We start from the raw sequence: 12,688 nt of genomic DNA on the forward strand, positions 1-12,688 counted from the left end.
CAAGTAGCATGGACTTCAGAGTCCCCACTTTTAAGAATATAGTGACTTTTACTTATTTTTGGGAGGGGTCTAAGAGGGTCACCAGGGGCTGAGGCTATAACTGCCCACTGAGAAAAGAAACCTATCTTTTCATTCAACAGAGAATTGAAACATCTCTCACGAGGGACTGGGGACACATTTTAAAGTGGCTCTTGTATTATGCGGAAGCCAGTTAGAATTAATTGTAGTTTTTAAAGGAATTTGGGAGAAGCTGAAGATTCTGGGTAAAAACTGCTCGGGTAGGGAACTGTTAAGATGTCACACTGAGACCCTAGGACATCTTGCTCAGGACATCTTTTTGTATGTACCTAGAAGCCAGGGCCAGAGACGGAGAGGCGGAATGTACACAGTGCTTATCGATCTTGGGAATTTTGTCAATAGCTAGATTATTTGCTGAGTAGGAGCCGTTCTGGGCTGTATGTCACTTCCACGGTGTGCATCTCCAAAGGAACCACCTGCGTGTCGTGCTTGTGAGCTCACGTGCACTGTGGTGTGGAAGAGCGGTCCCAACCTAGCCAGGCTGGAAACTGCTGGACCTACAAACTGCGTGTGTGCGTGTGTGTGTGTGTGTGTGTGTGTGTGTGTGTGTTTGGGAGGGAGGTGTGGGGGTACACAAGAAGGCACAAGTGAAAAGCAAAGGCCCAATTTCTGTTTGCTATGCAGCTGGGCCAGTTAGCTGTGTCCACAGAATCCCGAGGATGATCACTGCCCAGTTCTCAGGGTGGAGACCTTGTGTAGGAGGCGGGCTGAGGCGCACGGGCAGCCCTGGTCAGCGGTGGCAATGCTATGCTTTTTCCTCTGGCTGCCTTCTGCCTTCAGCATTTTCAACCAAGCATCATAGGACCCCAAACCACACTTTCCAGGGGCAGCAAGGAAACTGCCAGGAACTGCTTTGCATGACTGTGTGGATCTCAGTGTTGTCAACGGCCGAGAGCGTGGAGTGAAATCCACAGTCCAGGAAGAGGGGTCAGAGGGCCTGTAAACGCGGGGACAGCCTGATCTAGCGGGATGCAGGGAACTCACAAACACAGAGCGTTCGAGCAAGGCGGGACGCTCGGAGGACCTTCTGGACAATGCCCACCCTTCGCAAGTGTGGAAAATGACTGCGGGGTGTTTTAATGACCCACTGAAGATCATGCGGCGAACTAGAGACAGAAAACCCAAGTTCCACTTTAGAGCTTTGCCAGCACACTCTGGCTTCCCACATCTATCGGACCATAAGAATGACCAATGTCCCTTAATATCACGCTTTCCTTGTCTTCTGTATATCTCAATAAGCCGCGCAAATATTTTAGAGGTTAACATTTAGCAGGGCGGTCAGGGGAAACGTCCTTGGAATTAGAAGGTTGGGTTTGAAAATCAGGTCCTTCACCTCCCAGCTTTTTAACTTTGGGCAAGTTACTGAACTTCTTTGTGTCACATTTTTCTCACCAATAAAATGGGTACAACGGTAATTGCTGCTGCACTGGGCGACGGTGGGGTAACATAAAGGTTAAGCAGGCAAGGTGTACAGAGTTCTCAGCACAGCAGCCCGCACAGCGGGGGAGAGGGCTTCGGGCCGAGGGCCAAATCCCGTGTGGCTGTGCATTTGGAGCAAGATTGGGGGCTGTCTCTGTGCCCTCCACAGCCCTGAGACAGCTCACTGAACTTGGCCTGTCCTGCCTGGAGGGCTAGGAGTCACTCTGGAGATGAGGCAGCAAGGGCCACACCACTGCTTGGGGGCCAGGTAGCTTTGCAGGTCTGACCCAGACATGCAAGCTGGCAGAAGAAGAACTGGGGACCGAGCGGGTCGCACACAAAAGCAATCTGACTTAGGAAAGTGAATGATGTTGGGACTTAATTTCCTGAGCCCAGAATCCAGAGTGACAAGCAAGCTTCTGTCACAGGTGCCGTCTCCCTTAGCCGAGGCCCCACCCAGGGATCCTACTGGGTTTCCTGGATTGGGCTTGCCACTGCTTGTCATGATGTGACTACATACTATCTGCAACACTTTCTCATTTACTGATGAAATACAAAGTTCTAACATATCTAAAAACAGGCAAAACAAGTCAGATATAGGTATACTGAATATGCTTTCTAAAATAAGACATGGTCTATCCTCCTTCCCCATCATTGCCCATTTTTTATTTCATAATATATGATGGAGGCCATAAATTAATAAATGAAGGACCTGATGCCAGGGCCAGGAGGTCTCTGTACGATGGAGTGAAGCCAAGAAGAGAAAGAAAAGCATAGAAAGAACAGACGATACAGTTAAAATGCAGTGCCCTAGACGAGGTGGGATAAGCAGCCTCACGATGCATGGTGACTTAAAAAAATGAGTTGGTATTATCAGCACAGCACAATCATCAATGTGCATAATAATCGCTGTGAGCTATTTTGGAAATCCTGAACTAAATTAAATCACAGTGGGCATAATCTGCTTAAGAAGGCAAGAAAATTTATAACATATTAGAGGAAAAATTCTTCACGGAACCTAAAACATATAAGGGAAAGAAGTTTCATTAATTAGAAAAAAAAATACTATAGATTCCCTTCTTCTTGGTTTAAATCCAGCCCTATGGCTGATGGGAGATGCACAATAAATAAGGTTGTTTTTACTTTTCATGAGAGGATATAAAGTCTAACCTCTCTATGGCTGTCGAGACAAATTTGTAACATAGAACAACTACTTTTCAGGTTCTGGGTGGTGACTATAACCTCATGGTTAGCTAATTCCCATAAAAATTTAGTTATGAGCAATGACATCTAAGGTCTATTGTCTATGGGACATGCAGTTTACACGGTCCTTTATAGAACTAAGGTTTATCTGTGGATCAAGTTTTATCCTTGGGCTGTGCGATTTTTGGATATTTGTAGACTTTTATTTTTTTTTTAACTGAAAATGCTCCCTATGGCTTATGTGGAGGGAGGTTAAAAGAAACCCTGACAGGAAAGTCTTTACTATATGCATTATAGCACATTACTGCGAATTCGGCTATCTAGAATTGTCTCCTTTGAGAGGAATTCCTTTCTGGCCTCACTATGAGGATTCACAGTTATTCCCCTGAAACAGCTGATTTGTTTTTATCTCATGGATGTTGTGCACCGTGTTCTTTCTCTGTTTCTCTTTTTGCTTTGGCTTCTAGGAAGTGTAGAATCAAATATTCGTCGATATTAAATAATGGAACAGGACTTTACATATATGAGTGTATACATATGCTTTTCCCTCTAGATTTTTCCTGTATCCTTATTACATTATCTAAGTAGAGTTTCCCAGTTTAAAAAAAAAAAAATCGTCATAAGCTTTCACAAATTATTGGGGAGATGTAAGAAAAGGAATGAATAAATAAGTGGATGGAAGGATGGCTGGCTGGCTAAATGAGTGAATGAGCAACTGAAGCTCTTTTGCTTTATGGTGCTAGACGAAGAAGACGATCATTTAATTAGCCAGGCAACTGAATTCTTGGACCACCCTAAGCAACCCGAATCTTGCTGGTTTTGATGTCCTATTTTCATTAGAATTAACCAAAGCACTGAGATTTTAAAAAGGGCCAGGGCATAGTTAACATGCTTAGTTACAAACTGAGACCCTCCAGCTGGGACGACTCCCTTGCCGCATAAGAGGGACTGAAATGGGCCTGGCAGAGGCATCCTGGTTGCATTTCTTCTGTATGGTTTGACGTCACTAATGAGTGTTCTAAGCCCCTTTATTCGGACTTTTAAGAAAACCAAAGCTCATTCTTTTACGAGAGCAGAGGTAAGCCAGTGCCTTTGATTGCAGTGTGGCTGCCCGTATATTTGCTGCCTCATATGCTGAGAGCAAAGTGCAAACCATGTTCTGATCTGGAGGGTATCTTATCATTCTTGCATCTGCGGGGACCACCATTATGCTGCCACTCAGATCCAGATTATTTTTTCCAGATGAGTTATTTCATAGGATTTGAAATTATACTGCTGTACACCAGAAATATCTCTGGAGCTCACCTGGCCAGGTGGAAGGCAGAACACAGGAAGAGCCACTTGCCGGAGCTTAGATGTCTCGAGGGGAAGGGAAATGCCACTCTTTTGAGCATCTCGCTAGCCGTACCTGAGTACCTGCTCTAATGGCATAGATCGAAGGTTACAGCAATTTGGCTCCAAAGGTGCCGAGGTTTTAGTACCGTCCACTAAAGAATGCAGTACAGTCATAGAAAATAATGACAGTCAAGCCATAAAGGTAAAGTTTTGTTGTTACTTCAAGGGGCTTTTCATGTTGTCAAAAACATTTTAGCTGTGTAGTTTATGTCCGGCTTGTATCTTTAGAACAAAGGTTCTTTGGGCAGGAAATGTGAACAGCGACTCATCAATGATAGGCTTCGCTAACGTCAGATAATAACAGAAACAGTGAGAGGACAGCAGGAAATAATTTTTCACTGTCATGTATGGGCTGACTGTGTTGGAGGGGGTTTTGTTTCATCTAAGAAAAAGATAGACCGAATTGATACCAGATCTTCAGAACACAAGGTCATTGCCAAGAGACTGACTAAAAAAAAAAATTCTGTTTAATTAACCAATGAAACATAACACAACCCATCACGTGGTCACTTTGTTAGTGACATGGCACCCGCCCCCCAAATCTAGTCCTTGTCATCAAACTCAATTTAGGATACCCAGGAACAGTTCTGCACTTTGCATCTTCCGTGTCAAACTCTATTTTCGATCCTTTATGTCAAATTTAAATTCATGGCCACTGCATTCAGATCTTGATAGAATCCTCAATTTGTCCTGGACCCCAAATCCATTCCATAAGACACATGTGCGTGCACATGCGAGCACACGCACACATGCACAGATGTGAGTGCACACACATATGAATTTGATTTTCACTCACTTTAGCTAAGCTAGAATCTAGAATTTTGAATGACCGGCTGCCTATTGGTCAGAGCTTTACATCCTCAGATAAGTGTGCTCTGAAAACAAGGATACTGCACAATGGGGTCTTCACCCCTTAGATGAAGTAATCATATCAGCACAGCTCTTGTTTGGGATGAAAATGGACCCTCAAATTTTCTGTGATATTTTCCTCTGTTTCCCCTGTTTCTAAAACTTAAATCGCTATCAATCTTAACTTAGCTGAACAAATTGGTGTGAGTGATGAAAAATGGATCAGTTTGCATCTGAACATACAGATCTGCTGTGTCCACCAAAATGAGGTCTTGATTAGGCATAAAGCCATCAAAAATACCCTATCAACAACTTACAATCGGAAATAACATCCAAAAGAAAAGAAATCACTCACAGCATTATCACTAAGAATACATTGTAGAATGCTCTGAGATACGAACTGACCTCTCTTAAGGAAGTCATCTTTGCTTGGGTATCTATACATGCATAAAAGGATATAGTTTTTAAAGCTCATTTTCTCGCTAATAATTGTCTGTTTTTAAAAAGCTATCAGCAGGTGCACCTCATTTCAAAAGCCTCTTGTCCTTCATAATACAATATTCATCACGATTACATAGTATGAAATAAAAAGCAGCAAAACATAAGTGAGGATAGTTCAATTAAATGCAACATAATCTCTGCAGCAAAAAAAAAAAAAAATGGTTCTGTAGCTAAAATCAGGTTCTGATGAAAGAAAAAGGGAATATATTTCCACATATTTTTAATTACATAGAATTTCCTCAAACATGATTTTTCATAATATATTCCATTAAGTTAACATCCTATTTGAAGAAAGAGCATTTTCCGATTTCATTTTAAGCCTGATTTTGAGCAATTACAGTGTCATTGTTCTGCGGTAGAAAGGTTGAATTCATTTACTGTGTGGTTATGCTAGTTATGATTGATGTCTCTTCTCCAAATGATAAACCAATCACCCCAATGATGTAATGTCATTTTAAGAGTGCCATAATCACATTTCTCTCAAACTAGAAGCTCTGATGAGTTCTAATAAAGATTTATGGTAGATTAAAGGCCTTCATAATATCAACAATGGATTGCTCATTTGATGAGAGATTTGATTAGGTAATTTTTTTTGAAAAAGAATATGAGTTTACTAAATATATCAGGCCTGGCTTTGAAGAAGGGCATGGGCCATCATAAGGAGCAGTCCATCATCCCATCTCCAGAATGAATCATCTCGAATGTATTTAGGAGGTTGTCTCTAATTGCAGAGGTTGAGTCCAGTGGTGGAATACACTCATGGACAGAGCCAAAGCACAATCTCATCAGAGAACAGTCTTGGCATGAAAAGCAATGTAAGCATTTGACAGGACATGTTAATGAACACCATGAGTGGCCAGTTCAGAAGATAACTCCAAAACTTTTGAGTCAGGAGCAATTGATACCTACAAATGTCTCCCCTTGGGCCATGGGTACATAACCCTGGATATTGCCCATTCCTACATTCATGTGTTTTCTGAACGTATCACCAACAGGAGAAATCAAAATAAGGCATGATTATTGCTGGGCCCAGGGCAATTTCACCTAAGATTTGAGGTTGAGAGCTGAGGCAGTAGCCACGAAATCCTCAAAGGTGGGATAGAACTCCAGGACCAATTCCTCTGCTCTGTGAATATGAAAGCCACAGTGAGAACTAGGGAGTTAGAGGCAGTGCTTATCATGGTACCATGTGATCAGCTTACTAAATTCGAGTGCAGTGGCACAAGTAAAGGGTTATAGGAGAAGTCACCACCAAACAAACACCTCGGACTCAGGAAGACATTCTGTATTCATGACAAGGAAACACATTTTCATAGCAAAACTACCTAAACAAGCAAGGAAGAAAAGTCAGAAGCCAACCGTCAAAAATGAGAGATCTGAGATGCAGATAAACTGGGCATATGAAGGGTTCCAGGGTCACCTGGCTATGACCAGAATCATAACAAAACACAATTCAACATTCCACTGTCTCTTTGCATGTTACCTTTGAGATCAGCATGTTCTCACGTGCAGCAGCGGGCAAATTCCTTCCTGCCCAAAGAGGAAGGAACAAGCAAACTCTGTTCAGATAAGCAAAGCTTCATCTGTGACCTTCAACAAGTGTGCCTTGGAACTGCAATGTCACGCAACAACCAATGTGTTTCCCCGTGATACTTCCCCTCATTAATTTTCCCCGGCCCTTGTTTCAAAGCTGTCATTTTGCTGGAGACGCACATTGTCAAGCACACAACACCGCACATTCAGACACCACAATTTTCCTTACCACTGCCGGAGGCTTGCTGGGGCCCTGAGCATGCTCTGAGCAGGTATGAATTGGGGGAGAATTCCTCATCAGGGTTGGTGTCCATGATTTGATGGGAGGTATTGCTGTCTAGCAATGGCATCTGGCAGCTAACTGGTGGAGGATTATGGGAGCTAGGCAGCTGAGCAGATGGGAGGAGGCTAGACGAGGATGTAGGTGGAATGGGACGACCTGGGAAAGAGGACAGAGGGGTCAAAGGTCAGCATGAGTGTCATGAGAGCATTCAGAGAAAGTTACATTGAAACCACCTTGCAATAAAAATACCTTGAAAAAAAAAAAAAAGAGGATAGAAAGAAAAGAAAATGTTCCAGATGTGTTTGATCGAGTGGTGTTATGTCTCTCCAAATGGCTAAATTCACACTACCAGTAATTAGTTGCATGTTTCAGAAAGCCGGCATGAGTAGAAACAGCCGTCTACGCAGCCGACGTGGAACCAGTCTGGAAAATATCCACTTCTTTCTTTGTCCCCTGCTGCTGTCCTAATCTCAATCCGCATCATCTCTCACTCAACTGTGTCCTTGCTGGCCTGTCTCCCTGTGTCCACTCTGGTCACACACCCATGTACTCTCGATTGTCCCCATGTGTTCTCCGTAGCCAGTATGGCATTTTAAAGATAGAGACCAGGTCATATCGCGCCCCTGCATGCCACTTGCCAGCGGCTTCCCGTGGCATGCAGAAAGAAATCCCAGCCCCTTAGGGTGACCTCCGTGTCTTACCTACTCTGGCACTAGCTGCCTCTCATCTCCCTCTTCACTTGGCTCCTCCTTCTCCAGTCAAAGTGGCCATCTTTACTTCTGCTGCCTGAACAGGCCCCAGCATTCCATCTTCACAGACTTCACACTTCCTGTCCCCTCTGTGGGACATTCTCCCCCACTTGCCACCCCACTAATCGTCACAATCCCGCTTTTTCATTCCAGCCTTCGCTGATTGTCTTTTTGAAAGTTGCCCACCTATCTTCTCTATCCTATTAATTAGCCTGTTTAAATATGTTCATAGCCTTTGTTACCATCGGAAGATGGACATTTGTCTATTTTATTCACTCTTGCATCCTTGATGTCGTCCTAACAAACAGCACTTGAATGAATGAATAAATGAAGTAGGCTAAAACCAGATTAATTAGTTTAGATTGGAGCGGAGGAGAGGTGGAAAGGGTGACACATTTGCATCCCAAAGAACTGACCAAAGTCCCTACTTTCTCCACCATGAGAGTTTTTTTTTTTGGGGGGGGGCGGGTTAGGGGATTGGGGGGGGAGGTGTACCACAGGAAATTCCTATAAATAGCAACACAGCCACTTCAGGCCACGAAGAGGAGCAGCCAGCTTGGCAGGAGCTGTGCAGTGATTTGGCATTGCCCTTGAGTCAAGAAGTCCTCCCGCACGGGAGGCTGCGTCAACCTCTCTGTTCAGATGGCGGGGAGCTCCCGGCAGCCAGATTGCTGCGGATAATTGCCATGTGTACTTTCACCCAAGTTACCCTTCCATCGGATGGTCCTCGCAAGTGTTGCCTGCTGGTTTGTTCATCTGGGAAGCTCGGGAAGATGAGCCGGGAACAGCAGCCCACAGGATGTGCCCCACAGCCAGGGGGACAGAGGGAAGGTGAAGGTATTGAGAAAGCAAACGGAGGAGTCGAGCTTGAGTTTCTACTCAGACGGCAAGGTCCTGAGTCAGAATCGATATGTTTTCCTGCTTTTAGATGTACAATATATGGCGGGACGGCTTTAGGCACCTCAAATAAACGCCAGTTTTTGTCCTTGCTTTTATAATTGCATTTCCTAATCTACTCCTCACTGCGTGAAATGTTGTTGATAGATCGGTTTGGCTCAACGTAATATACAAATGCCTCTTGTGTGCCCTCTGAGATGCTGTGGAAGCAAAAATAAGCAAGGCCTCACTCCTGCCCTCAGAGAACTCACGGTACAGTAGGGGAGGCAGACGGGATGTCGCTTCACTGCCACGGGAGAAAGAGCAGGACGGTGGTATGTAAGGAAAAAGGGACACTAGGTCCAGCCTGGCCAGATAGAGGTAGAGGTGAGGAATCCTGGGAACGGTGGTGCCTGAGCAATCTTTAGACGAAGAAGAAAGGAACGTAAGTGAGAGGAAAGTTGATGACTGAGAGCGCAGAGGGTGGTAGAGAAAAAAAGAAATAGGCGATAAGACACTCCTACATGTTAGGGGCCGCTTCCCAGCAACACAGCTACTGCCCAGAATCACCCCTGAAATAGACCAATTGATCAGTAGAGTTTGACTTGGAAAATTCAACTCATTCATAACTGGGAGCCAAGAATATGAAGGACGATATCCTTGCCAGATGACCCAGCAAAGTTAGACTGAACACATCAGAGTTTCACCAGAATCAGTACTCGCCTCGCTTCTCCCATAGGTCTCCGTCTAATAATAGTATCATTATTATTTTAACTGCTAATGTTTTGTGCAATGACTACCTGCCACTCACTGTGTTACCCACTATATATTTATAGCTCTATCTATCTATCTATCTATCTATCTATCTATCTACCTACCTACCTACCTACCTACCTAAAACCTCATTTGATTCTCAAAACAATCCTATGAGGTTAGAGTTATTATACTCCCCATGTCATAGATGGGGGAAACTGAGGCACAGAGCAGTGAGACAGTATAGCTAGTAAGTGACATGGGCCAGGAGACGAACTCAGCTTTGTCTATTCCTAAACCCACTCTCCAACTGCTCTGCAGCATGTTTGCCCTAAGATCATGGTGACAAAAAAAGAACAAGGTGACATACAAAAAAAAGGGGGTGATTTACAGGAAATCATGTTCTGGTTTCCCAGCTCCCAAACCCAAAGTACTCGCAAGATTTCAAATAAGAGACATTTCTTTGAATAACCATTTATAGCAGCTATCATCCAGCAGAGTTCAAAGCTTTTGTCGTAATTTTGTTATGAAGTTCAAAGTGGCCCCTTCATAGCAATGTTACTCTCTGCCTTCTTCAAGGCTCCTGAATGCACAGGTGTCCTGACCAGGCCACTGTGAAGTCGGTGTGGACGTCCGTTTAGCAGCAAGGCTCTGCTAGCAACAGATTTCCACTCACAGTCAATAGGCTTTAAAGTTTGTATTGAGGCATGTCTGAGACTCACGCTGAAGAGCGAGGATGGCTGGAAGCCAATTTTTAAATTCCTTTGAGTGACTGAGGTGGAACTGAAGTTCAAGTGCAATTTTCCAGGAGCCTGATATGATAGTTGCTGTGAAATCATTCTTTACGTGAACTTTTTGAAATTTTGTTCAGCATGAATTCATTTCTCATAGTACAGACAGAACCGCTTTTTAATTTATACAAATACAGACAATGGAAGAGCAGTCATAACACAATGGAGTTACTTCGGTGTATTGAAATACACATCACAGAACTGTGTGATTCCTGTCACTTCAAATCTGTGCTTTGGTAGCTCCTTAAACTTTGCTCGCTGGTACCTACCGTTACTTGGGAAATTTCTCAGTCCCTTAATCTGCCCCCAATCGGATTGTATGCTGTTCTCTATTTGCTATGTCATTTGCTAATTTTGTTCACTTATGCTACATTTTTCCCCCTGACTATTCCAACTGACAAAGACCATCTGTACAGACAGACAGGTTCCAAAGTACAGGGGAGAAGGCTGGAACTTATACAGGTTCACTTTATAGACCATGATTTCTTACTAAAATACCTAGTGTGGGATGGGCATGTAACCAGGGACTATGCACTTATCTGGTTCCTACTTTATGTACTAGGGAGACCCCTTGACCCCCAAAACTATGTTTGAAGTCCATTCTGAGTGGGTATAGATTCCCTGGAAAATATATAGAAAACTATGTTTAACTGATCTATTAAAAAGCAAGAGAAAACATGCAAAGGCAGCAATATGTCATTCATTAAACTCATATGGTCTTGCGTATGTGTGGGTGTGTGTGTGTGTGTGTGTGTTTTCCAAGATCCCCACGTAAATCAAAGCCTAACTAATTATCTGTGGTGATTGGATTCCACACAACCTTAAAAATGGTGGTGGGGGGGGGGACTCATTCAAATTCTTCTAATTTATCTGTTTCCAAGCGAGATTATGTGATAGTTTCGAACTCAAAATTTTTCTGATTAGAATACCTACAGCTGGGCAAAGCAGTTCCATGGCAACTGACACACTGGCAGTGGCTGTTTGGGATGCTGCACTGGCAAGGATTCTGAAGATGACCTGGGTTCGGTGGGGCACAGTGCCATCGTCCATTAGAAAATATATGGACTAGCAGTGGGTGAGAGGTGGCAGATGCACAGTGCTTCTTTGCCAGCCCTGCTCCCGAACATTTATCATCTGCTTCAGCCCTACTGAAAACTTTATCCTACACCATCTGCGGCCGAAGTCACATTGCTTGAACTCCCACTGTCTCCATTACAGTACCATTTTTCTCTTTAAACTGATTTGGATCTTGATTTAGTTCTCCTGCCCAAGATTAAAGGGCTACAATCTCCTTTCTATCCCCAAAGCAGTAAATATTATCTATGAAATTGTTGCTCTGCCCAACTGTTGTTAATATATCCCCTAATTTATGACAGAGGGCATGTTGCAAATCAGGTCTCAAAATTTACTTAAAACAACTGGTTCCTTTTTCATTCAAAAGATTAATGGCAAGCAGATATTAAAATGTTCTGTGTAGACCCTGCATAATTGATCTACGCAGTGACGGAGTGTCAGGATATTTGGTGGAGAAGAGAGACATGATCAAGTTAAAAAAAAAAAAAAAAAGAAAGAAACAAAACCAAAAAAAAGTTACCAGGAGTAAATAAATGTAACAGAGCAAATTCAATGACTTTGTTACCCTTATATATGTGATTTATTTTATGCTAAGAACTGAGCTAAGATTTTGCATGCATTTTTCTGTTTTAACATTCACAACTTCCCTATAAACAAAGTAATGTTATCGTCCCTGTTTACTAGTGAAGAAACTGAGGCTTGGATGGCCTAACTTTCTCAGCACTGTAGACTAGCAGACAGCAGACTGGCTGGGATTTGAATTCAGGCAGTCTGACTTCAAAATACAAGCCTTGTACGGTTCATTCCACTAGTTCTCCTAGTAGACGAGATCGATTGCTAAAAAAAATAAAAAATAAAAAAAAAAAGAATGAGTTGTGTACCCCAAACTCCGTCCTCTTTGGGAATGCACCATAGAGGTCATCCTAAGGAGTTAAGTAACTATGGCCTACCCGACGGCATCTGTTCTCCAAAGCCCCTTGTGAGGAGTGAAGAAGGCATTGACTTTGGAGCCAGACTGACCGAGCTCCTTCTGTGTGAGTCTGAGGAACTTATTCACCCTTTCTGGGCCTCTCTGAAACAAACCTGACCTCTTGTGTTCTTGTGATAATGACATAAGGCCTGGAGAACTGTGTCGACACACAGTAGGTACAAGGGATCCGGAGAGAGCTAAGAAGACTTGCAGC

At 43.3% G+C, this 12,688-nt stretch overlaps 1 protein-coding gene across 12 annotated transcripts in view; it reads right to left on the bottom strand.

Moving 5' to 3' along the window:
• Positions 1-12,688, bottom strand: part of TENM2 (teneurin transmembrane protein 2) — a 2,693,686-nt gene that overhangs the window by 325,731 nt on the left and 2,355,267 nt on the right. For 11 of the 12 annotated variants that reach the window (XM_036224946.1, XM_036224945.1, XM_016151441.2 and 8 more), the window contains one exon: positions 7,208-7,417. The exons of the other annotated variant lie outside the window; for it this stretch is intronic. In XM_036224946.1, coding sequence (XP_036080839.1) covers positions 7,208-7,417 — 210 coding nt within the window. The remainder of the gene's footprint in view (positions 1-7,207; positions 7,418-12,688) is intronic. 12 annotated transcript variants of the gene reach the window in all.

This window comes from Rousettus aegyptiacus, unplaced genomic scaffold (genome assembly GCF_014176215.1).
Source record: "Rousettus aegyptiacus isolate mRouAeg1 unplaced genomic scaffold, mRouAeg1.p scaffold_m13_p_7, whole genome shotgun sequence".
Taxonomy (NCBI): domain Eukaryota; kingdom Metazoa; phylum Chordata; class Mammalia; order Chiroptera; family Pteropodidae; genus Rousettus; species Rousettus aegyptiacus.